At 48.0% G+C, this 25702-nt stretch overlaps 9 protein-coding genes across 9 annotated transcripts; 5 read left to right on the top strand and 4 right to left on the bottom strand.

The window, feature by feature from the left end:
• Positions 1–1953: 1953 nt before the first annotated feature.
• Positions 1954–3104, top strand: BHQ10_008091 (uncharacterized protein; the record flags this gene model as incomplete). The annotated part of the gene is made up of 5 exons (XM_040880859.1): positions 1954–2023; positions 2077–2245; positions 2295–2338; positions 2392–2560; positions 2609–3104. 5 exons carry the CDS (start codon positions 1954–1956, stop codon positions 3102–3104), a joined length of 948 nt encoding a protein of 315 aa, XP_040736594.1.
• Positions 3105–3502: 398 nt separating this feature from the next.
• BHQ10_008092 (uncharacterized protein) lies at positions 3503–4112 on the bottom strand (the record flags this gene model as incomplete). The annotated part of the gene is made up of 2 exons (XM_040880860.1): positions 3503–4018; positions 4086–4112. 2 exons carry the CDS (start codon positions 4110–4112, stop codon positions 3503–3505), a joined length of 543 nt encoding a protein of 180 aa, XP_040736595.1.
• Positions 4113–5636: 1524 nt separating this feature from the next.
• BHQ10_008093 (uncharacterized protein) lies at positions 5637–11133 on the top strand (the record flags this gene model as incomplete). The annotated part of the gene is made up of 4 exons (XM_040880861.1): positions 5637–6835; positions 6883–8985; positions 9104–10283; positions 10333–11133. 4 exons carry the CDS (start codon positions 5637–5639, stop codon positions 11131–11133), a joined length of 5283 nt encoding a protein of 1760 aa, XP_040736596.1.
• A 1159-nt stretch (positions 11134–12292) lies between these two features.
• On the bottom strand, positions 12293–14588 carry BHQ10_008094 (uncharacterized protein; the record flags this gene model as incomplete). The annotated part of the gene is made up of 2 exons (XM_040880862.1): positions 12293–12331; positions 12381–14588. The coding sequence occupies 2 exons, from the start codon at positions 14586–14588 to the stop codon at positions 12293–12295; spliced, it is 2247 nt and encodes a 748-aa protein (XP_040736597.1).
• Positions 14589–16492: 1904 nt separating this feature from the next.
• On the top strand, positions 16493–17236 carry BHQ10_008095 (uncharacterized protein; the record flags this gene model as incomplete). Its single annotated transcript, XM_040880863.1, has 2 exons — positions 16493–16508; positions 16563–17236. The coding sequence occupies 2 exons, from the start codon at positions 16493–16495 to the stop codon at positions 17234–17236; spliced, it is 690 nt and encodes a 229-aa protein (XP_040736598.1).
• A 461-nt stretch (positions 17237–17697) lies between these two features.
• BHQ10_008096 (uncharacterized protein) lies at positions 17698–18774 on the bottom strand (the record flags this gene model as incomplete). The annotated part of the gene is made up of 2 exons (XM_040880864.1): positions 17698–18437; positions 18489–18774. 2 exons carry the CDS (start codon positions 18772–18774, stop codon positions 17698–17700), a joined length of 1026 nt encoding a protein of 341 aa, XP_040736599.1.
• Positions 18775–19899: 1125 nt separating this feature from the next.
• BHQ10_008097 (uncharacterized protein) lies at positions 19900–21363 on the bottom strand (the record flags this gene model as incomplete). Its single annotated transcript, XM_040880865.1, has 2 exons — positions 19900–20120; positions 20715–21363. The coding sequence occupies 2 exons, from the start codon at positions 21361–21363 to the stop codon at positions 19900–19902; spliced, it is 870 nt and encodes a 289-aa protein (XP_040736600.1).
• Positions 21364–22177: 814 nt separating this feature from the next.
• On the top strand, positions 22178–23331 carry BHQ10_008098 (uncharacterized protein; the record flags this gene model as incomplete). Its single annotated transcript, XM_040880866.1, has 4 exons — positions 22178–22232; positions 22286–22329; positions 22377–22760; positions 22810–23331. 4 exons carry the CDS (start codon positions 22178–22180, stop codon positions 23329–23331), a joined length of 1005 nt encoding a protein of 334 aa, XP_040736601.1.
• A 725-nt stretch (positions 23332–24056) lies between these two features.
• On the top strand, positions 24057–24980 carry BHQ10_008099 (uncharacterized protein; the record flags this gene model as incomplete). Its single annotated transcript, XM_040880867.1, has 2 exons — positions 24057–24203; positions 24258–24980. 2 exons carry the CDS (start codon positions 24057–24059, stop codon positions 24978–24980), a joined length of 870 nt encoding a protein of 289 aa, XP_040736602.1.
• Between the last annotated feature and the right edge of the window lie 722 nt (positions 24981–25702).

Consider the following 25702-nt stretch of genomic DNA (forward strand, 5'->3'; position numbering starts at 1 on the left):
AATAAGGAAGTAGTACACCGGTCTAGAATCATGCACGAGGGTACAGCCAGACACCTTCAGTTCACGAGGCCCTGTAGATCAGCCGCAGCGTGGCGAATCCTTGCTTGACCGAGAATATCATATCATACGTAGTGAGTATTATGGAAGCAAGGAGACGAGGTAAGTCGAAGCGACAAAGCTCGTGTCATTGCCCTGACCAATATCTACTCGCTCGAGATCAAACACAATTGAAATTCCACGGACCGTTCAGTTTCTTTTCTTTTGTCTTCTAGACTTTAGCGAGATTACTCTCGCGTGGGAATGGTCTTCATTGGAAGATGCACGCTGCATGCATACAAAAATAGTACTGCTCGCAACAACTGACTGGGATGTGTCTTTGGTCTAGGCTGATGATCCAGAGTATCGGTAAACGAGACTAACTGCATCCGCCACGAGCTGTTTTTTGTCTCATGGACTTTCTTTTTTCTTTTCCTTTTTTTCTTTTCTTTCTTTTTCAGGTAGGTGATTCGATTCGTCTTGTCCTCAGATCGATTCCATCGGACTGCGAGGCAGTGTAAGCGAAATCTTGTGTAAGGGTGCGGTGAATGGAAAAAGATGACCCCAGAGGAACAAGATGAGTACAGTGTAGGACAGACGCGTAAGCAATACGGTATTTATCCTGTACTGTTACTAGCCTGGGGCTGCGGAATAAGCTTATTTCGAGTGGTATTGTTACCGGCAGTGTATTACTGTCATGACGATACGGGATGTATCGATCCGCTATTGTAACGAAGTAAGTTCTACTCCATGGAGTATTATTCAGCCTCTTATTGAATTGGTTCTGAAGTCATCAATCGTGCATTAAGGGTCTAATATTATCCCAGGCTCGTTCTAGCATAGGATTGGGCCTGTTCGTTCGGCACAACCGATCCCCGTGGCTCCAGGGCATTGGGCAGCACATCGATCATCGATCGGTAGAGCAGTACTATGTATCATGGGGTAATACGCGTAATTACACAATACGAGCTGAGCGGCTCGCTAATTTTGACCTTCTTCAGTTGTCGTCCAAGCTCTTAGTTTCTTCTCTTCTGTCCTCTCTGCCTTCACTGGGCATCCACATGAGGCTGATATTTTCCTTTCCCGTTCTGGTTGCGTCCAGCGAGGTCTTGGACGTGTCCACTCGCAGTGACATGGCCCTGTTAGCGTTTCGCTCCGAGCCAGATCGTTCCTATCCCAGTGTCCCACCTGGTCGACCGGAGATGATCTGACAGCTCTTAACCCTGTGTCTAGTAACGTACTAGCCTTATTGACTCCTCTAGGTCCTGATGACGGAAAAAGCAATGCCTGTCATCCCTTCCCACCTTGATGGCTCCCATTCCTATTGGCCTTGTTCTTATCCTTGTGTCTCCAGACTTGACGCATCGGCGAGGCCGTGGTGAGTTCTGTCTGGCTCATGGCAGTCGCTTCGATGCATTTGCATGTTTTAGCATCTGCTAGCATGCATACGATGGACGGCATGGCATGGCATGGCCCATCCTCATGCACCTCGCCTGAGGAGAAATGGAGGCAAATCGAGCCGCGTGCAACACATGATGATGATGACTTGAATTCCATACTAGCCTACTCTACATACGAACGATGAATTCTATTTTCTTTTTTCTTCTTCTCGTTCTGTCTGTAACTTTCTTACTTTTTACCTTTGAATTTCTGTATCTACGGCGTACAGCCAATGGTAAGGCTTGCAGATCGGCTCTCAAGCCCCAGAAGCCGCCAGTCGTGTTGAGTACAGCCTGGTCAGGCTGAGCTACAGCACGTTTAATTTTTCTGACAAGCTGGGAGGCTAAGAACCCTGGAAAGACCCGACAGAGCTTGGGGATTAATTTAAAAGATCTGCTATGCCCCGCTTCACCAGATTGCTGTCAGACTCTACTCACACCTACATACTCTTCATACACCATACATCGAACGGAGAAGATGAATAGATCTCGTAATCTGTGGAGTGTCGAGGAGGATAACACCCTCAGGAGGTTGGTTGAGTCTTGTGGTAAGCCCCCTTTCACTTTCTGGCACATTATATACTAACGTCACTCGGTATAGAAAAAGGAAAAGTCGACTGGCGCGTTATTGCCTCCTATCTGCCCGGCCGAAATAACAAAGACTGTCGCAAACGATGGCACTATCGTGTGTCTGCCACCATGAATCTGGGACCTTGGTCGCAGAGTGAGGACGAATTGCTGAAGATGGGTATTCATCGTCATGGGACACAGTAAGACACCTACAAATACACGGTTTCGAACGTATACTGATTGATTTAGTTGGTCTCGCGTTGCACAAGTTGTGGGCACTAGGAATGGTGATCGTATGTTCTCACCCGTCTTTTCTATCTTTGCACTCATCTAATTATGTCTGAAGAATGCTTCAAACGGTGGAACGACGTCCTAGATCCAGCTATTGATCGCAGCCCCTGGACCCGAGAGGAAGATCGCATCCTCCTTCTCGCAATCGGCGAGTATGGACGAGCCTGGAAAATGATTGTCGACACTTACTTTCCCGGCCGGACGGGTCTGGATGCAAAGAATCGGTATGTATCTTCTCTCCACATGAAGAAGACTTGGAGCTAATAATTTAGGCATCGACAACTCACCCGAAAGCGCAAGAGGGAAAGCAAACCTGCGACAAAGATCACCAAAACAATAAAAAAAGAACAACAACCACAACAACAATTCACATCAGTGCAGTCGCCACTTCCACAACTAACTCCGAGCTCATTATCACCCTCTCTATCAGCCGTGGGAACACCGAGTATCATCATCCCACAACAACACATTAACCTACCAACCCGAAATCCGGAGATGCATCTACATTTACACGACCAGTTACTAGGCAGTGATGATGCGACCACCGAACGATCTCTGTCCGTTCCTCCGGGCTCGTCATCTTCATATTGGGAGGTGCCTCTAGAGGGCCTGTTTAGTCCACCACTACCCACAGCCACGCCAGAGACGCCATATAGTTCGTGCAGTAGTCTATCGACGAGTCATTACGAGGGAAGCCTGTCGGGCTTCAAGACTGAACCTCATCAGTATGAGAATGGAGAGCTGCTTATGCATCAGATGCCTGGTTAGTCTCTTATAAGTCTCTATCTGGAAGAATGACAGCTAATGAATGCAGCAGTCCAATACTCCTATTACATCCCAACGACACACGAGCGCAGTCTCGATATTCAGTCGCACCTCAACTATCTACCGCATCATGCACATCCACATCTACACAGTCACGGACATGCTCATGAAGATCACGTCCTCGACTTACCTCCGAACATGGTCATACCGTCTCCATACCACAGCCAGAACATGATACCCGTACATCATCACCAACCATACGCTCTAGGCGGAAGTGTGATATGATAATTATCCAGAATGATAACTAATGAATTCAACGATGGCATAGCATGTAAAAGGGGGTTTCATAATAGTCTTATATCCCTATATCTAATTTAATAAATATATAAATTGACCTCTCATCACCGCCTCCTCCCCTGCCCAGAATTCGAAAAATTGTCGTCGTCATCGTCACTATCATCCATAAACCCCTCCTCCAAATCCCGACTTAATCGAACCTGATCAGCCGCAAAGCTCCTCCTGGCTTCCAACACCTCTCTTCTCGAGGCTGACATGTTCATCTCCGCCATGTTCTCCCCCTCTTCGTCGAATATGCTTATCGAGTCGTGATTGTCAGGTCTATTGTGATCTATCGACTCGTCGTCAGAGTCATTATCGTCGTCTGCCAGAGAAGCGGTCGACAAGCGCCGGCGCATGAACCGCGGAACGACTAGTCGTCGCCGCCACGACGCAGATGGCAGAAAGAAGTGCATTAGACTATCGGCGATGCGTTCGCGGATGGGTAGCGTCTGCGCGGAGATGGCGCTTATGGGTAGGTAGTTTGCGTAGCGTTGGCGGTAGCGCCGGAAGAAGGGGAGCAGGATGTAGCTGAGGAGGAGGTAGATGGTTAGGGAGATGGCGGCGGGGAGTATGAGCGTCTATCATAAATTTTCCGTTGGTAAGTGCTGGATAAAGGTTTGTTTGAAGGGGAAGAGAGGGACGTACCTTGAACATGTCAAATGAGGAGCCCATGGTTGCGATGTTTGGCGCCGGTTGTCGTTAGTGTAAGTTGTTATTGTCGCCCCGATAGTTGTATATCGAGGGAAACGGGGTTCATTTCATGATTATGTGTACTAAGAGACTGTAGCACTCATGTCAAAGGTCGAGATCGGAGTGAAAGAGAAAGTGAAGCAAGTACGAACAGGCCTCGTCAGCACGCCGGACTGGGATTAGTCTACCGCCTTCCTGAACAGGCGCGATAAGATACATAAACACTGCGTGGTCCATATAGGACGGGCTGTGAAATATTGAAATGTAGGTACATTTCTGCTTCAATAGAGGGAGTTTCGTAACGTAGATTTCCGCCAAGTCTGATCTCGCTTTATCTTCGCTTTCTGAAAGACAACGAATCCAGGGGTACTCAACCTTATGGCTTATCAAGGCGGATCAAGTAAGTTAGATAAGGGTTAGGGTATCTTGGATAACTCTACGTAGCAAGCCCTCACGGTCAGGTTGAATGTTCTTGGAATCCCTTTAAGTTAGAAGATGTATTATTTATCCAACTTAGCAGGAATTTATTTGAGATTCAACAAATATATCCAGGGTCATGTTCCTGACCGCGAGAGTATTAGATCACCTAAGGCAAAACTAGGAGCTCGATAAAAGCACAGCTGTCAACTGGTACGTCGAGTTACGGTGCGTAGGTGCCTGAATAGCATTCGGAATGGCAAAGATTTGTAAATGACGTGTTCAAGATACTCAACAAACTCGTATTGAAAAGACAAAAGAAAAGACATGAATGGATCTTTGTAGTTGATCCCAACAATAGGACGTGGAATAAGTTGAGTGCCTAGGGCCAACCGTTGGCAAAACAGGGCCATGCCCGTCTCAAGATCGTTTATGATAACAAGGGCCCATTCAGACACTCGATACGAGTTCTAACAAATCTTTCAAGATCACTTTCTGACAGAGACTGCCATTGAGTCAAAAAAAACGTCAAATAATAGGGTTGAATGGTCAGTGTGATTGGCTATTTCGGAACTCCTTCCCCTGAAGAAGCAGCGTCATGTGTGCTGATTGGCTGTAGCGACACAGCCAGGCTAACCCGAAAGAGCTGGGCGACCTCCTTCTGAGGGACAGCGTCGCACTGTCTGCTTTCTTTGCATCTCACGCCAGACTCTGTGAGCGCTCACTATTTGAGCCTCGACATCACATACGTCTGCTTGCTCGAGAACACGAACCGAGCCAGACAGCAGTCCGAGGTCCTGGCATTCCGGTCGAGCCCCGTCTCGGTCTACGGGATCTACGAACGACGATACGACGTGCTCTGGCTAGCTGACTAGTCGACTAACTAGCACGACGGGATAAACAACTGAATAACGACAAGCACCCGACTCGCTTGATCATCTCCGAGTCCTCTCGCACCAGAATCAACAGACGCTGCCGTATTCCCGCACTTTTCGACGACACCTATCGAACCGAGGACTGTATCAAGAGGGGAAATTGAGCGACTGAATCAACGCCCATGCTGTCTTCCAAGCATCCGCCGCTATCACAATGCCCACCACAGCTCCAGAGAAACCAAGACAGGGCAACTCCAGCAAATCGTTCTTTGGCAGAAAATTATACAAGGAGAGGCAAACAGATGACGGATATGCAGTCTCGTTGAATTCGACAAACGCGGAAACACAGTCAATCACAGGCAGTCTAGCTGGGTCTCGCAGTTCGCGATATTCGACAAGAGGCTCTATCGGTTCATTTGACGCGGACGAATCCAATGCCGCCGCTGTCGCCGCTCTGAATTCGAACGCTGGCATAATCACATCAATACCTTTTGATAATATGCCCTCAGACTCCAGAACTCCCATACCCGTTGACTATTTACCAAAACAAGAATCAAGCGCTCGTCGAGAGCCCTCTCCCAATCATCTTGCAAAGTCCAACGCCGATTATCACCAGTATCCAGCCTGGGACTCAAAATCTACATCCTCACACAACTCCGTTACGCCCTCGGTCAGCGCTCCTCGGCCGCCGCCGCACGCCTCGAATTTGACAATGACGAGCAGTTCAACAGGAGACCGCGGCACTAGGTACCAACAATGGGGGAGACCCGGTAGCTCCGCAGCAAATAATGGCTTTACCTTTGCCTCTGGCAGTTACGCTTCAGGAGACTCGTCTTCCGCTTCAAGAATCTCGCTCGATCAGACCAGCATACATTCCTCTCAGTCATCATCCGCCACACGAACCTCATATTTCTCCGACAGCAATTCCTCCCGCACCCTCACCACCTCATATTCCGGGGGCGATCGCAGTGGCAGTCGCTATTCAAACGCCCAAGGATCTTGGCCATCTCAAAATGCCGTCACCCCCTCTCCATCAATATCGTCTGTAGCGTCTGCAGATTATCTGTCGCGGCCAAAGGACGATCGCATGGTCGACCAGCTTTTTCTCGAATTAATGCAAAAACGAGGTTGGCAGAACTTACCGGAACAAGCCAAAAGACAGATGCTTGCATATCCTGCCTCTAAAAAATGGACCCTTGTTCATCAAGATCGATTGACCGAGCTTCAAGGAGAGCAGAAGCGACGCCACAATGCCCGGCTCACTCACGGCTACGACAGTGGCTCTCATTCAGTCATTGGTAGAGCCGATGAGGAGGGAAGCCCGGAGTGGTATGTTAAAAAAGTGATGGATGATACGATCACTTCGAAACAACTGGGCAGTTTGAGTGTCAGTCTGCGGACGCAGCCCATCAGGTAAGTCTACTATCTATTAGCACTATATTACACGCTAACAACCACAGCTGGGTCAAAGCTTTTGTTGAAGCTCAAGGTCAGGTAGCTCTAACAAATGTGTTACTAAAAATCAATCGCCGCAAGACTGCTGGACCAGGGCCTGTGGTCTCAGGCGCCGACAAAGATCTTGAACGTGAATACGACATTACCAAATGTTTGAAGGCTTTGATGAACAACAAATATGGCGCCGACGATGCTCTTGCACACCAACAAGTTATTGTTGCGCTGGTCAGCTCACTTCTGTCGCCTCGACTGCAAACTCGAAGGATTGTCAGCGATGTACTCACTTTTCTCTGCCATTGGGGCGATGGTCAAGGCCATCAAAAAGTGTTGCAAGCAATGGATCATGTCAAGAACCATAATGGGGAAACAGGTCGATTTGATGCCTGGATGCGTATCGTTGAGGTGACTATCGACGGCCGCGGCAAGATGGGCAGTTTGGTCGGCGCAAGTGAAGAGTTTCGCAGCGGAGGTGTAGGCATGGAGAATCAGCTTATGGAATACGCCCTTGCGACGATGATGATGATCAACATGCTTGTAGATGCGCCGCAATACGATCTGCAATTACGATGTCACATCCGGGCTCAGTTCATCTCGTGTGGTATCAAGCGTCTATTGACGAAGATGGAGGGTTTTCAATACGAGATCATAGACAAACAGATTGAGCGATTCCGAGAAAATGAGGCCATCGACTACGAAGACCTGTTGCAACGTGAAGCTAGTAGCGCCAAAGACAGTGCTGAAGGGGAAGTCAAGGACATGAGCGATCCTGCGCAGATTACTGACGCAATCAACATGAAGCTACGAGGGACACGAGCCGGAGATTACTTTCTCTCTGCAATGCAGCATATGCTTCTTATACGGGAGAATTCTGCAGGCGATGATGGACTGCGTATGTTTCAATTGGTCGAAGCCATGCTTAGCTACGTTGCTATGGATCGGCGGTTGCCAGATCTGGACCTACGCCAGGGCTTGACGTTCACAGTGCAAAACTTGCTGGATAAGTTGCATACAGACGCCGAGGCTAGACATGCATACGATGAATCTTTGGAGGCTCGCCAGGTCGCAGAAGCCGCCATTGCTGAGCGCGATGAAATGAAGGCACAGATCGAACTCGGAGCGGACGGTCTAGTCAAGAAGTTACAAAAGCAGATTGAGGAACAAGCCGGTGTTCTTGAATTGCAACGCCGCCAAAATGAGTCTCTCAAATCTGAGCTCAATGATGTTCACCGTCTTCGAGCACAAGAATTGCAGCGAAATGAGCTGGAGACTCGTGAATTGTACCTCATGCTTCGTGATGCGCAAGATATTGCTGCTTCGAATGCGAAGAAACAAGCAGCCGAAAACAAACTTGGTGAAACTGATCCAACTCAAATGAGAGGCATCCTTGATCGCGAGAGACTACTTGAAAGGCTTGAGCGTCAACTCGAACGGACAAAGACTCAATTCAAACTAGAAGGCAAGGTCTGGAATCAAGATGGTCCGTCAGACCGTCTGCGTGAGCTTCGTGAGCAAATGGAAGGTGCTCTTGCGCAGCCAGAAGAAGAATTTGAAAAGAAGACTCGGCAAACCCTAACAAACAGCACCTTTGGATCTGTCACACGCAAGAAGGTTCCTTCGACTGAACAAGGGGCACAACCCCTACCCGAAGTCAGCGAGACGGAAGAGGTGGTTGAGGAGAAGGAGAAGGTCACACTAGAGACCTACGAACGACCACGCATGAACCCAATGCAAGCCACCGGCCTATTGGGAGAGATTGCCGCCAAGGTTCGCAAATACGACTCAGATGAAGAAGCCGGGGGCTCGAAAGCAGAAGAAAAGGCCGAAGCTGAAGCTGCTGAGAAAGAGGCMGACGTCAAAGATGAGCCTGCGAAMCCCACTGCTGTGCCACCGCCTCCCCCTCCCCCTCCTCCTCCTCCACCTCCGCCGCCAATGTCTGGAGCTATTCCCCCTCCGCCGCCACCTCCTCCACCAATGTCAGCTGGCGGTATCCCTCCGCCGCCGCCGCCGCCTCCTCCCCCTCCTCCTTTTGGCATATCTGGTGGTACACCTCCACCCTACTNTGGCTGGGGGTATACCTCCACCTCCCCCTCCACCCCCAATGTCTCCCGGTATGCCGCCGCCGCCCCCACCTCCTCCTGGCGCTCCAGTACCTGGCGCTTGGCGAGCAAACTATTTGTCACAACAGAATGAATCTTATGCTCCGACAACTGCTATGCCTTCGATAAGACCTAAGAAGAAACTTAAGGCTCTTCATTGGGATAAAATTGACACTCCTCAAGTCACAGTATGGGCCAGTCATGCCCCGACAAACGAAGCCAAGGAAGAAAAGTACACCGATTTGGCAAAGAAGGGTGTTCTTGACGAAGTGGAGCGGTTGTTCATGGCTAAAGAGACAAAGATTCTAGGTGGTGGAAACGCGGCACAAAAACGAAAAGACAAGAAGCAGATCATTTCCAACGAACTTTCCAAAACCTTCCAGGTCGCGTTGGCCAAGTTTTCGCAAACACCGGTAGATGAATTGGTCCGGATGATCATTCATTGCGATAAGGAGATCATGGAGAATGATGTCGTTATGGACTTCTTGCAGCGAGACGATCTTTGTAATATTGCCGAAAATACCGCCAAACTTATGGCACCATATAGCAAGGACTGGACGGTTGCCGACGCCGCAACAGCTGAGAGAGAACAAGATATCAACGAACTCACTCGAGAAGATCAAATTTATTTGCAAACAGCTTATGAATTGAATCATTATTGGAAGTCTAGGATGCGTGCGTTGGCACTGACGAGAAGCTACGAGGCTGACTACGATCATATATCAACCAAGATCCAGGAGGTGTCTAAAGTGTGCGACTCTCTCCGTGATTCTGTATCACTCATGAACGTTTTGGGATTGATCCTGGATATTGGTAATTTCATGAATGATGCCAATAAGCAGGCACAAGGTTTCAAGCTCGGTTCTCTTGCACGATTGGGTATGGTCAAAGACGACAAGAACGAAACCACATTTGCGGATTTGGTTGAACGTATCGTGCGTAATCAATATCCCGAATGGGAAGGATTCCAGGATGAGATCGGAGGCGTGGCTGGCGTACACAAACTCAATATCGACAATCTTCGTCAGGATGCCGTGAAATACATCAACACCATCAAGAACGTGCAATCAAGTCTCGACTCAGGCAACTTGAGTGATCCCAAGAAGTTTCACCCTCAGGATCGCGTCAGTCAGGTGGTCCAACGAAGTATGAAAGAAGCCAGGCGGAAGGCGGAGCAGATGCAGGTATTCCTTGATGATTTGGCCAAGACGTTTGATGATATTATGACATTCTATGGTGAGGACAACACGGATGAGAACTCGCGTCGTGACTTCTTCGGCAAGCTTGCTTCTTTCTTGCAAGAATGGAAGGTTAGTTTTCTCAATTTGAGACTGAGGAATATTGGCTAATGAATTGTAGAAATCCAAGGAGAAGAACATAGCGTTGGAAGAGAACCGAAGACGAATCGAATCGTCTTTGGCACGCAAGCGAGTCAATCCTACAATGGCCAACGGTGGCGCCACCGAAAGCCCCGTATCACCAACATCAAGCGGCGCAATGGACTCTTTACTAGAGAAGCTGCGTGCAGCGGCACCACAAGCCAAAGATCAACGCGACAGACGTCGACGAGCACGACTAAAAGAACGACACCAAGTTCGAGTAGCATCAGGACAGCGAATACCCAGCCTCGTTGGCGCAGAAGCCGACGACGGAGAGGGTGCATCTATGATATCCACCGCCGACGCAACCGACCATCTCGCACCCCAGGAGGACGCCAAATCAACAAATGGCGCTGAATCTGTATCCGAAGGAGAAGACATCGCCGACCGAGCCGCCAATCTTTTGCAGGGCCTACGCAGCAACAACACAGACACAGACGAAGAGCGCACACGCAGACGCAGAGAAAGCGCCGAGGACGAACGACGAGCGCGCAGAATGCGCATGCGATCTCGCAACGCGGCGACGAACGGTAGCAAAGACAGCGCGGATGGACTTGTCCTTCCTTCGTTGAGGGAGACCTCCGCTGCTCCTGAGGAAGATCTCCAGTCTCCTGCTTCATCACAMCCCACMCCAGCCATAGTGGTATCGTCCGAATCAGGCGATCAAACCACTACCGATAATAATAATGATAATAGTAATCACCACCAACAAGAAGAAGAAGAAAAAGAGCTCGTGATGGATGGCTCATCCCCGGACAGACCGGTGGAAATATCCGATTGATTGTGATTGTTGAATAAGTTACATTGAAGTAAATAGTTTCATAAGCGATGACCTTTCAATTTTTCATTTCTTTTTTTTCGGATTGAATTCTGTACATCATCATTGATACCAGCGTCGGTCAGTTATACATAGCCTCCTGCTTTTCTCTTCTCTACTTCTTTTTCCTTCTTCATGTGGCTATTTGCATGAGTCAGGGCGATTCTCATGCTTTCCTTTGGGCTGTTCATGCACGTGTCTATTGATTCGATTCGATTCGTTTGGTATATACATTCTGAATGCTGTTCTGTTCATGACTGATAGACTTTTCAATCTGAGTATCGTTTTCAGATTCTTGCGCGGCTATCCCTACTTCCAGTTCCAGGCCACGTAGTCGCTGCTGTATAGCTACCCAAGGGAGAAGAAAGTCTTAATCATCTGTAAGTCCAAGACATGTCCTGTCAGGGGCAATAATTGTGCATGCATACATGCATGCTGCACACACAAAGGACGAATCGGACTCCAATGCTGAAGGGATTGTGACCTGTCAACTAACTCTAATACTGTCGACTGCAGGTACGGAGTACGTTGGTATTGCGATGTACAATGACAGAATGGAAGAAAGGGGAGCGAAAATAGTCCTAAGTACGGAGGAAGTACAGGAGCGAGAGTTTACTAGAAATAGATATATGTTTTGATCAATCGATACGAGTGACACTAATAAAGTATAAACAAATCCTCCAAAACAAAGAGAATTAGTTCCAAATTAGGTAATCTGAGAATACACTACAAGAAAGAAACGAAAACAGTGAAAGTCTTCGACAAGTGATGGCAAGAATATAAAAATCAAGAAGCAGATAAATCACCAATCATGATGACCAACAATGTAAAAAGGTCAGAAAATGACAACGGACATGTCAATCATATATACACGTGAAAGTCATTTAGTCGTACAGCAGGAAAAGAAGAGATATGTTGCCATATATAAAAATGGGCCGTGAGGACGGCGTGCAAGATGGTCGATTCGTTGCAAGGATCGTATGTAGTTGCCAATGTAAATGTGGAATGTTTTGTATATGAAATGATTGTAATGTAATGTAGTGGAAAATCATGTGTAAATGTCTGTCGTCAATGCGTTAAATATGTTGAATGAATCGAAGGGCAAAAATCAGAGAGTAACGGTCTAGAAGCCGACTATTGTGCCAACAGTGGCTAGGACAATCTGTCAAAAGTCAGTATTGAGTTCAAGATGATGCAGGGAAAAGACGTACAATAATAGTTATAATAGCAATACCAACCGGGACCATAACTCGATTCACATTCCTCCACCAGCGCGCATTATAGTATCGTTTCTTCTCGTACTGCTCAATCCGGTATTGGGCGCCGGGTTGAGCTACCACATTCTGCTCTTCGTCCATTGGACTCGGCTGCGGAGGAAGAGGTAGGAACGCGGCAATGAGCCAGATGAGTGGAAACACGAATCCGAGACAGAATGCGTATTTTTGCACATTGCGTCGTCCTAGGGTAGGTTCTTGTCTTGAATCTAGTGATGGCGCTACCCAGGTGTAACGAGGGTTTGGATGGCTTTTGTCTGGATGCAGATGTGGTGAAGATGCTTTTGCAAAAGGGCGACGAGTAGTTTCGTCTCCAGTAGCGGCAGCTTGAGTCGATTGCTCGATTTGTTCTCGTTCTAGCTGTTGCCGCTGCAGACGTTGCTCTTCAGGGGTAGGTTTCCAGTGACTACGCGGATCAGCTGGGTGATCGGACACTAACCGTAGAGGAGCCGGTACTACTCTCTCATTCGAAGGCCGATTCCGCGGACGAGAAACAATGCCTATAGGGTTGGGGTTTTGGCTGATATATCGATGAGGAGTCGGCGGCCGAGAGGCTGCGGTTGAAGGACGAGACGACTCGAACATCGACATGGCAGCGTTTTGTACAAGCTGGCCATTGTTGCTGCGGTAGTATAATCGAACCCAATTAGGTAGTACATTTAAAAACCCATTCATACTGGAACTAGATCCGGGGCGAGACTCAGTACCAATGAGCGATGACGGGATGTGGCGCAGTGTTGATCGCGGCAGGTTTGATAAACTGTCTAGGTGTTCGTCGTTTTCCTCGACGGGCCAAATTGTGGATGTAGATTTGCTGGGGTTCATTAATCCTAGACCTTGTTTCTTCTCACTGATATTGTCGCCTGCGCTGTTCGCCACGGATTGAGCAGGAACCGTCGAGAGCGTCGGGTTCCATCGTGTGACTGAACGGTCTGACATGGCTCGTGCTGGACGTCGGATTTGTGATGCTGAAGACTCAGCAAAGGAACTTGCATATGACGGAGCACGGATCTGGGGGTATTGAATTGATGCTGATAGTCCTTCAGTCAATGATTTTTCAGACCGGCCACTGCCTGTAGACGTAGTTCTTGATCGCGATAAATTGGTTTCCCCACCAGATAGTGCCAATGACGAGGCCGACTGATATCCTCGAAGTAATTGCTCAGGCGGACTGGACGTGAATGATGCAGGCTGTGACGAAACMCCCTCCGACAAAGGAGGCCAGCCTGTGGCATTGTATGTGTTATGGATGACTGTGCCCATAGAGTTGGAAGACGAAGAAGTAGAATCAGAGCGTTTGGTCATTCCACCAGCCACTGGTGATGAGCTTCCAAATGCGACTAGGTTTGGACTTGAGCTTCCTAATGAGACGAAGTTCGGACTTGATGGCGCACCAATCGGTACCACATTAGGGCTTGATGTGTGGTCATAGGTGACAAAGTTTTCTGTAGACGATGAATAATCTTCGACCTGCTCGTTGGGAGATGAGCTACCCGGTGTTACGGGCTTGATAGAAGTTCTGTGGGTTCTTGGCAGAGGAATCGCATCCTCGTCCTCGTTGTCTTGTCTTGATATGTCGGATGGGTCAGAAATATCGCTGCCATATAAACCATCCTCATGGCTCSGTCGGCTAATTGGTTCGTGTATTTCGAATTCATCTACCGTCTTATCCCCAAATACAACATCATCCTCGCTAAAAACATCGTCGTCCGAAGGGATTAATGGCGTAGGAAAGGATGACTGGCTAGACTGCGGATCATTATCCCAAACTTGAGACGAATGCGCCAAATCCACCGACGACGAAAAATCCCACGTATTGCTGTTCACGCTAACATCGCGATGTCGTTCCTCATGATCCACGAGATTAGTTGGCGCCGTTGCCGTATGATCTGTTTCAGTCGATACTAAAGATACATCCGAAACCCCGTAAGCGCCGTGAAGCGCATAATCTTGGCCAATCCCCGGGCGCGGMAGGAGGACCTGCGCTGGTTTGGTGGGATATGGTGTGGAAGAATAAAAATCAATCTCGTCTCTTCTTTTTCCTCTTCGGCCGGGCGAGACTTCAGCCGAGTTTGTCTGTGATGGAGTGCGTTCATGGAGTGGCCGTCTTCTCGGAGAGACACTTGACGATGGCCGGGGTGACATGTTGCACAAACCCTCTAAAAAAAACCAAAATAGTAAATAGTAGTACAAGTCGTAATGTCTAGTTGTCGTGCTGTAATTTCATAACGAGAACGTGCAATGTCGTCGGAATAAATCTAGGTCGTGACAGATCCAACGATCGTAAATATAAGAAGCAACCCGGAAGCTGATCGGTCAGTAGCGCAAGCAATGACAGATTATTGAAAGATCCGAAACATAAACAATAAATAAAAACGATAGTCACGGCAATATTGTATGGTGTCTTGGTGGAATGCTAGGGCAAGGGCGATATTATCGATAGTAGTGATAATGACTGTGGGGTGTATATAAAGTTGGACAATCCGGAAGAAATTAAACAATTACTACATATGATATCAATAGAGATCGTCAGAAAAAGAAGAACAAGAATTAACAAGCAATCGTAAAGAGTGACTTAAACGAGAGTCTGAAAAAGAGCGTGATGGACAAAAACGACTGGCAGCGAAACGACGAAAACGACGGACAGATAGATGGATGAGAAGAAGAGAGGGAGAAGATGAAGCGGCGGCAGTCTGAGAAGACGGACGTAGCAGTAGCCTCGCACTAGGAGTAGAGTCCGCAGAGTGCCAGTCTGCCAGAGCATAAAATCGGGCTTAATCCTCAATCCGCACGTTCAGTCGAGGCCCGCTGGAGTCAAGGGGTGCAGACTCCTCGCAGTGGAATGGGGTTGCCCTGCAGCGAGGAGAGGAATGTGCCAATATGCGGTGAAGTGTTCGCAGGAGAGTGGACAGCGTTGACTTGCTGTGGATAAGAAAAAGAAAGGTGACCGTTCCTGCGTTGACTGACTAACTTGACTTTACTAGCACCTACAGCCGGCTGCAGGTTTTTTTGGCAAGCGCAGGCTACTCATTGGCTGGTATTTACAGCTGCTTACTGAGTACTCGACTGAGACCTGCATACAAATTACTGTTATGGGATTGTTTCGATACTATGACGAAGAGAACCTAATGATTTCATCTGTAGGGATGTGTTTTTGTTTTTGTTTATGCTGCTGATCCACTTGTTGTTGTGGATGTCGAACTCTTCATCCTTCATCGGAACAACGAAAGACAAAGATGAACCGTTGGCCTGAGGGACAAGGCGCGTACTATGTTACCAAAGTACTCCGTAGTACTATGTAGATAGTAAAAACTCCTAAAATACGAGAAAACGTTCGAGAACAGCCAATCAAGTTAATGCAATAAGAAAAACTGCCACGTCGATGCGCGTTTCATGTGTATTGATTTAGCCATTTCCGGTAAGGCGCGTTGCTGGCCAGACCGGACGGTTCGTGATTTATCGTCCAATCAGACGCCGATAATTTCTCCTATTTAATTACATAGTAGATGTAGAGCAGCCAATCCCCGTCGAGTATTGACGTTCATTGGTTATCTTCACGATCTTGTCGAGAATTCAGACTGTAAATGCACATATTGTTTCAATCTGCATACCCCGTATGTGTTGTCAAGCTCAATGATGAGGCTGTAGCCATATGGAACGTAGAAAGTTGACGGAGTTGGGGACAAGGTAGAACGATAGGCATGCATGTACAGAAATATATCATTGTTCACCTCTACGGTTCCCTAACTGGTCGCTGGTCAAGGATCACCAATAAATCGCGGAGATGCTTCCACCACTCTCCACGTATCGATATGAGTGCAGACTGAGACACAATATTTCTACTCAAGCTGCGCATTACCTACTGACGAGATGCGGCGCTCGGTGATCGGTGCTCGGCTCCAAAACTTCTCAACGGCGTTCTCCAAAGGAGAGCGTCAACTCAAGCCAGATGTATATCAATGGACAATCCCCATCAGCAGCTATGAGTGCCTCGCATCTGACGATATACGAGTTTAGTGCTGGTACTTGACAAGACCATCAAGCTCATGATGGCGGCATCAACTCGTAAGTTAGCCCTAACCCTAGCACTAATTTCACGCAGAACAACTCATCTCCTAGACCCCAAAAACCTAGACCCCAAAAACTTCGGTCTTCTCATTTACCCTGGCTTCGAAGCCCTGGATGCCTTTGGCCCTATAGAAGTGATCAACAACCTATCACTGACACACAAAGACATAAGCCTCTCCGTAATCGCCGCCACTCTCGATCCGGTCTCGACTCTGCACAAGGGCATGCACTCCGTCGGACAGAGTGTTGTGCCTACTCATTCTTTCAATGATGCGCCTGCTCTCGACGTCCTTATCATCCCCGGTGGATGGGGAGGGTTCGATACCGCTCCCGAATTGCGACAGTGGGTGCGCGACACCGTGCCCCAACTCGATACTTTGATTACAGTGTGCAATGGGTCTGCACTCGCAGCACAGACAGGTGTCCTCGATGGTAGATCTGCTACTACGAACAAGATGTTGTGGAAAGAATGTGTTGCTCATGGACCAAAAGTGAATTGGGTGGCAAAGGCGCGCTGGGTTCGGGATGGGAATATTTGGACGTCGTCCGGTGTTACGGCGGGKATTGATGTTACGCTCGCCTGGGTCGCGAACGAGTATGGTGATGAATTATCGGTTGAGCTTGCAAATATTATGGAGTTCACGAGGGCTGAGTCGTCTTTGCATGACCCTTTTTCGGACGTTTACAAGTGCGAGGATGTCCCTGCACAGGTTAAGATAGATTAGAAGGAATAGCGAGGAATAACTCAATTTCATTTTATGTATGCTCCAGCTTTTATTGAGGCTTGAACACCAACTGAGTCGGTAGATTTAGTGTCTGAACAATAAAAAGAGTGATGCCCGGTGCATTAAAAAGCGTGTACGGTGTAACTCTCTTAAGCCATCAAAACCAAGAAAAATTATAGCTAATTCTAACATTACTTGGAACAGATCCTACTTTTGGAAGCTATATAAGTCTCCTAAGTAGTATAATATACTGGAAGGATGTATAAGAGACTAGTTGACGGTGGTTTGGTTGTTACTGAGGCAGATATATCAAACTACAATACTCTTTATTTGGATTATATTTCAGTGTTACTCAGAATCCAGTTGGCTAGAATTCGTCTAGTCGGTATCTGCTGCTGCCACTCGTCGTCGCAAGACGCCTTCTATTTGTGGCCTGAGTCCACCCACTCTCTCATGCCGGTCTACAAAGTCAACACAGACCTAAAGCGGACCTTGCCACTTGCCATCTTGTCGAATGCCTCCCGGTATTCGGTCAAGAACGGAAATTTCTCGATAATACACTTCACACCGTGCGTATGTGCAAAAGCAATCGCATCCTCCGAGTCTTGCTGATGTCCCGAATTCCACCCATGGACGCTGGCACCCTTCATGACCATCGTGACCGTATCAAACTCCACAGGGCCAAGAGGTGCGAGTACCACCAACTTTCCGAGAGACGCCAGACCCGCAACGAGCGGGCTAACAGCCTTCTTATTAGGTGCTGTAGACACTATCATGTCCGCGCCTCCAAGCTTTTGTAAAGCCTCTGCTGCATCTTCCGCGCTCGTGTCGATATAGTGATGCGCGCCGAGCTGCGTCGCAAAGTCTTTCTTTTCAGCTCCAGAGCTCAGCACGACGACAGTGTATCCCATCTTGGAGGCATACTGCAGCGCCAGATGGCCGAGTCCTCCCAGGCCTTGAATGGCGACGAGTCCGCCTTGAATTACACCCATGTTTCGCATGGCGTTGAACACTGTCACTCCAGCGCACAAGAGAGGAGCGATCTCAGCCGGGTCGGCATCTGAAGGCACTCGCACTGCTGCCTCGGCACGTAACAAGACATATTCAGCATAGCCACCGTCCATAGTCACGCCGTTGATTGTCGCATTGCCGCATGTTTGGAATAATCCTCGTTGGCAGGACCGACATGATCCATCGTGACCTTAGAGCAGACGTCAGTAGCAGAATCATCATAGCCGGAGACGAGACTTACCTCCATGCCAGGCCGCTCCGACGCGCTCTCCTCTCTTGAATTTGGTAACGCCCTCACCGACAGCGACGACGTCTCCAACTGCTTCGTGCCCAGGTACACGAGGAAACACATCTCCTAGATAGCCTTGTTGTACAAAACGATCGGAGTGACAGACACCGCAGGCGAGGACCTTTACCAGAATTTCGCCAGGTCCGGGTTGTTGGAGCTCGGCTTCTCGGAGAGTCAACTCGGTTCCTTTGTTCTCGAAGAACGCCGCCTTGTATGTTATTGGAAGAGAGGCGGTCATGGCGTGCTTCTTCAAAGTGGCAAACATAATTCTGTTGAGTTGATGTAACTAAATATAGGGGTTTATACACACATATATATGATTTTTTGTATCTCTCTCGGTAGCAACATGCTTCGGAACCCAAAGCCATGTCGGAGTCGGACAGCATGGATCAAAAACCGAGCGCCGTCCCTCGGTGCTCGAATAACGTCGATGCAAAGAAAGCGGATTATGGGCTCCTTTGTTTCCGACGGACATCAGATTCGGCGTTTCCAACATATGGTTGCATAGTATAAATCTGCTGCGGACTCCTGGTCTCGTAGCGGTCGTGATAGTCACTGGGATAAGTGCTCCCAATATTCAGGTCTTGAGCGATACACTACTACATTCCGTATTACTCTCGTTCAGCAAACCAATCAACATTATCCATTGGATTGAATGGTGTTAAAATATCCCAGTCAATTGCGAAATCCAAGCTCTCAAATCCGAATCCTATCGGCGTCTGCGGTCCTCTCGGATCATTGAGAAGGTGATCGAGAACCTTTTTGATGACTCCTCTGACGTTAGAAGCAACGGAACTGCTGGGCTGTGATGGACTCCACGAATTCAGGTAACCCACGAGGAGGCTGAGTTGCTGAATGATGGAAGACCTGGAGTAGCTCTCGCCGGCAATTTTATCCTCAGTATCTGTGGAAATACTCACGGGATTAGGGTCTATGAGTTCCATGCATAAGACAGCCCCGGCTAGAGTTGCATGTCCCATTATCTACATCTTGGTTGGTAAAATATTTGAACGAGGTTCAGAGTGATGACTTACTATCCACCGACTTTCCCCCTGGATTTCTGCCCATATATGCTTCTGAGTCCAAAACTGCAAGGTCAGAACTACCATTTCGAAGCTGGTGCGTAGAAGGTCATTCCTAGGACGACCATGTTTGACCAGTATCCGCTCCACTAAGAAAACATTGAGCAAATGGTCGAGTCTTATCAGAAGTTTCGGATAGACTACTTGAAGGTCAATATTGCCGATGTCTTCACCTATAGGGCTGTAGACAATATGAGCTGGCAATTTCTGGTATAGTTCTAATTCTTTGCTCTTGAGCACTCTGTTGACGATGTTCATCAGTAAATCCGTACCATAGTAAGTCATTCGGGCTTCTCGTACAGAATATCATCAAGGGCGTTATTCCCACTTTGATCAAGCACGACTTCAAGAATCTCGTCTCGGATCAACGCCACCATCATGCGAACGCGAAGTAGTGAGCTAGAGTGGAACCGACCATCCATGTCCCATCCATCAGCATCAATACGATGAAGTTGTCCTTGGAAAGTTTCTTTGTCCGAGAGCAGTGCGGTATCGTCCAAATCTAATGGCAAGCTCATAGAGAAAAATCTTCGTGTCAGAAGAGGAGGCCGTCCGACGAAAGTGGCTAGAAATTTATCCACTATGAAAATTTGACATCCAATTCGTCTACGAGCCTCCATTGATACCGATTCAGACGAAGCTGAAAATGACTCCTTGGACCGGTTGTCATGAAAGCCCGAAAACGTCAGCATCGCCACTGTTTCGGCGTGAAACTTCCAATACGGAAGACCTAATTTGGTTTAAAAGGCATTATATGGCTGAATCGGAGAGATGGGCTTACTGGTCTCGCCATACATCCACGCGTGCAGCACGGAGCGTTTATACAACAAAAATAGCATAAGAGATCCAGAACTTCCTCCCATATTGGCTAGAGTGATGCAAGATGAGCAAAACTCCGTGTAGTGACCTATTGTTTTCAACGATTTTTCGCCTGAGGACGCAGAAAATTCACCGAGAGCAATGTACAGGAACATCATTCCAACTGCTTCCCAACGCAAGTTGGGTCCTGAAAAGCTTTCGACCCAAGCCTCAGGGTCATCTTGGTCCTCTCTGAGGGTTCTCCTTGTGTTAATGCAGATCATACTTCCCAACTCACGCAGCTTAGCTACATTTTCCCGGTCACGGAGGTAGGAGCCAAACGTCTCCCAGGTGCTGATGACCAGTCTTTCACTAATTCTCCCCATCCATTCATCATTGGGATTGGTGTGGGAACGATACAGGCTCATAGCAGGCTCCTCTGGAATTGCTTGCAACGCTCTAATGGCCAGGTTGTTAGCTGATAGGTCCAAATTCACCATGTTCTGTATGTCAGCCGGAGACGGAGCGGTTGGTTTTGTCGGTGAGGCTGGTACAATGGGTGAAGGACCTCGCGCAGCTAGACTAGATTCAGTCTCCAAGTAAGCTGCAGAGAGGCTCGTTGGACCAAAGAAGCCCCGCGGTGCTCGAGCTGCTGGAGAGCTCCATATTCTGTCTTCAGGACCAACATGCCTGTTGGCTTGGGATGAAACTGCTGTGGACTTGGAACCCAGCGTCGATGTGTCATGTACAGCTTGGCGAGAAACAGTCAATTCAGCAGACCGTGCATCCTGATCTGGCGACGCGTAATAGCAAGTTGACTCGCCGTTGGGTCGCTTAAGACAACGACGGCACACTGGATAACCGTGATCGCATGCCACTTTGCGTCGACGACAAGGCTCGCAAGCTTGTGTTTTGCCGTTACGCCGCGTGACAAGAGGGCTGACCATGCTGAAATTTTGATGTAGCAAAATCTTACCTTCTCTGTTGTTCTTCGATGTCAAGGACTTCGTACAAAGGAGACGTATCTTGTGCGTGTGAGACCGAGCGCCGAGCACCGAGCACCGGCAATAGCCAAGGACAATAAGTACTTACAGATAGCTCTTCTACCTAATTTCTAACATAAAAATAAAGAAGCAACTCAGGCATAAACACCCACTAAAAAAGACCCATGAAGCCATATTTAGGCAAGTACAGAGGTCGGAAGGAAGTATGGAGTAGTCGAGCGTGATATCATCTGTAACGATCGCGTTAGAGGTAATTGCATCTTGTATTACCGTAATATTTCGAGGTACCATACGCTCTACCTGTAGTCTCAAGATTACAGGCCGTAATTTATCAAAACTATCCTCACCTACACGATATGGGACAATATATATGCCGAACTAACCTCCAACGGTGGCTATAAAGAGTTCTCCTCAAAGATGAACCACAATTCGATTCTCTATCCGTATGTGTGTCCAAATGATGCTAAGGAGGTATTTATTTCGTCGGTTAAATATAGATCAGCCGAGTCTTGGCAATGATCGATCGATTTCTTGGCGAACGCGCCAGCTTCTTTTCTTCTTTGTCTAGACCACCATGCCTGTACAGCTCATCTTTCAAAAGATATGATAACTACTCACCAGCATGGCTACTAGGACCTGAGATATCCTCGGATCCTGACCAGCACTGTCGAAAATCAAGCGCTTAACCTTCCCCGTTTCACGACTCCACTTCCGTTCAACTTTCCCCAGGTCGAGACTGACTTTGACTTCATTCGCCATGGCCCCAGTCGGCATCATGGACCGTTTCAAGATATTATATACCAAACAAACTCGTAAGGATCCACACTAATGCTTGCCCATGAACTCAAATGCTGATCTACTGTAGACCATGCGCCCATCCTATCCGTCAATACTGCCGCCGTGCTCTCTGTAAGTGACTATGTGCTTGTATTTCATGCATTTCTCTGACCAAAAAGGTCCTCGTAACTTTGGGCTACGTCGTGCCATTCTACATTTCCAAAACTACCCGGCCATCTCCTTCTTTGAGTCGAGATGCCCCATCTGTCATTCGAAGTCGGGTGAGAGCCGTGACAATGGCCTGTGTCGCCAGCACTGTCTTTGTCCTGATTCTCATTGCCCTGAAAGGGGACAGTACTTCGCTTCCAGAAGCCTTGAAACTTCTCGGTTGGTGGCCGATTGGCATCGTGGAGATCATCAAGAGTCTTCTCTTAACCGCTATATTGTTCAGCGGTCCTCTTTTTGAAAGAGGTATTGCAGAGGACGGCTGGAAATCGTGGATCCGAGGAGAGGGTTTGTCAGAAACACTTCGGAGCTGGATTGGCTTTCGAAACTATGTTGCTGTATGTCCTCCCTACCAAGACTATTCACCCAGATACTGATACTTCCCAGGGTCCTATTACGGAAGAAATTATCTTCCGCTCAGTCATTATCACGCTCCATTTACTAGCCAAAATGTCTCCAGAGCGCATCGTATTCGTGTCCCCCCTCTACTTCGGCATCGCACATGTACATCACTTCTACGAATTTCGACTAACTCMCCCAGACACACCTATCCCAGCCATTCTGTTCCGGTCGATATTTCAATTCGGATACACGACTGTCTTCGGCTGGTTTGCTGCTTTTTTGTATCTTAGGACTGGATCGCTTCCAGCCGTGATTCTCGTACACAGTTTCTGTAACTGGTGCGGATTGCCTCGATTGTGGGGGCGCGTCGAAGCTGGTGTCCCCATCGGACCGCCTCAGATGCGAGCCAAGGAGGATAGTGAAATCAGTTCGCTGCAGGTTGCGGGCGGTCAGTTGGGTATTAGCTGGACGGTTGCATATTATGTGCTTTTGGTGTTGGGTGCGGTTGGGTTTTATTATTCATTGTGGCCTTTGACGGAGTCGAAGTTGGCGTTGGCTACGTTTTGAGGACTATGATGCGGTCTATAAAGTAATGCGTGACATAGTGTTTAATGCCCGGGATATGAATGTATATTTGTATGATATTAGGTCGGATGAATGTAATGCACGTAATGATTTCAACCATTAKCTACCTAGTATTAGAGTAAAAACATCATAGAAATTGCTTTTATTTGCTTTCCAGGCTTTTATTGGACAAGATCTCAGATAAACACTTCAACGGCCACTTTGGCTACCAGAGCCAGGTAGACACATCTGCTGTGACGAGTCATGTTATCAATAGATCCGAGATACCGATCTTATCTCCGAAGCCGAGCTGCGGCATATCTTCGGAGTTGAATCACACTTCTGTCATTTCAATGCCTTTCAACAATTTCCATTCCTACATTCGTTTTCTGTGTTTTATACAGTCCCCCGCTTCACATTGATATATACCGACATTCTGCTATATGATACCCTGATAGACTATAACGCTCGCGTCTCTATTGACGCAGCTTCCTCCCGCCATGTCATTGCGGATCTTGCCACGACATGCTACTTCTATAAAAAGTCGTTTAGTTGGAGGTCTTTCTCAAACACATGCACACATACTTTCTTCTCGTTCGATATCATCTCCGTCGCGCCCTCCCTTCCCAACTATACCGACGTGTCCTAACCCAACATGTGCATGTGCACCAACACCGCCGATGCCCGAGGGCCTACCGATCGACCACTCAAGACCGCTCAATGCGACTATGGCGCCTTATACGCAGCAGGTACTTATCGCAACTGGTCAAACGGATTGGAGCAGTCGAATCGATGAAGATGGCGTCGAGCAAAGCTGGGGTAGTCTGGTACGCGGGCTGAAAGATATGTTTGGTCGGGGAGGGAAATATGCTGATGTCAGTACTCTTCTTCTATCATTAACTGACAGTCGCTAATTGAAGGTTATCTAGCCCTATAATAACTTGGTGGTTACCAATTCCTCTTTCAAGCCTACGTCACAGGCTTCGTCGCCATTCGCATCGGCCTTTCTCTTCCCAGCTTTTAAATACGTACCAAAAATTCCAATCGCAACGAACACAGATGCTGAAACCGAACCGAATCTCGAATCGTTTGCGCGCGCATACCTTCTCCCACACAACCTCCATTCGGCGCATGCGGGCATTCCGGAATCACAGCGACAAATTATGACGCGCTCGCCGGAATTTGCCTCTCAGTACTTCCCGGATGCACGGGATATCCGGCAGTCACCTACAATATTGATTTGCGGGCATGGAGGTCGTGATATGCGATGCGGTATTATGAGGCCTGTCTTGCAAGCCGAATTCGAGCGTGTGTTGCGACGGAAAGGGTTTGCCACAAATAATGATGGCGAGGGGGAAATTCAGATTGATGGACCGGCGCATGCAAACATTGCATCTATCAGTCATGTCGGTGGACATAAGTATGCCGGTAACGTGATTATATACATCCCACCAGCCCTTATGACGACTTCTTCCTCGTCTGGTACAATTGTGTCAAGTCCAAGTCCGCTGGCCGGCAAGGGTATATGGTATGGACGAGTGGAGCCTAAGCATGTGGAGGGCCTTGTCGAGGAGACAATCTTTAATGGAAGAGTTGTTGAGGACCATTTTCGTGGGGGGATTGGTATGGATGGGGAGATTTATAGACTGTAGATACTAGATTTAGTTAGACTCCGTTCTGGAATGTATTATAGCAATATGTATTTATATCACTTTTTGATGACCTCCTCCTTAAGATAAGTCTCTTTACACCGCAAATTAAATCACGAGCCAAGTACTTGGTGGTCACTGTAAACATTAGAGGATGCGCTAACCATTTCGGGCCGGAGATGAGTCTTCTCCGCAGCTTCTAAGCTCTCGCGTTCCGTAAAACTCCCATCTTCAATTATCGAGTTGAGTCACTCAAAATCAAGCCGGATCGAGACGCTGGCCATTTAATCAATTATTGAGTGGTTTAATGTATTTTTCATTGATCCGAAATGAAGTGATGCAACAATCATCGTGCGTCACTACGATCTTTCCTCCATTGACCTGACGACGGCTTTTTTACATGAGTTGTATACAACACGGCCATGATGCTCTCAGCGAGAAGATGTCTTTATAGGCATAGCCTACGAAGCTCTACACCAATTTCGAGTCGTCTAAACACACGAACGCATTTCCTGCTATCGAGACCCGCCTCGACGTCCTCCAAATCACCCCGACTAAACATTCGCGCAATCGACCAAAAATGGCGGACACGATGGGCAGAAGCAGACCAAATAAAATTAGAACAAGTTACAAACGGTCAATTACCATCCTCTGGTGTGGGATCACCACAAAACGACCGCCCAAAATCATATATTCTGTCTATGTTTCCATACCCCTCTGGGACA

The sequence above is a fragment of the Talaromyces amestolkiae genome (genome assembly GCF_001896365.1).
Source record: "Talaromyces amestolkiae strain CIB chromosome Unknown scaffold18.1, whole genome shotgun sequence".
Classification (NCBI taxonomy): Eukaryota; Fungi; Ascomycota; class Eurotiomycetes; order Eurotiales; family Trichocomaceae; genus Talaromyces; species Talaromyces amestolkiae.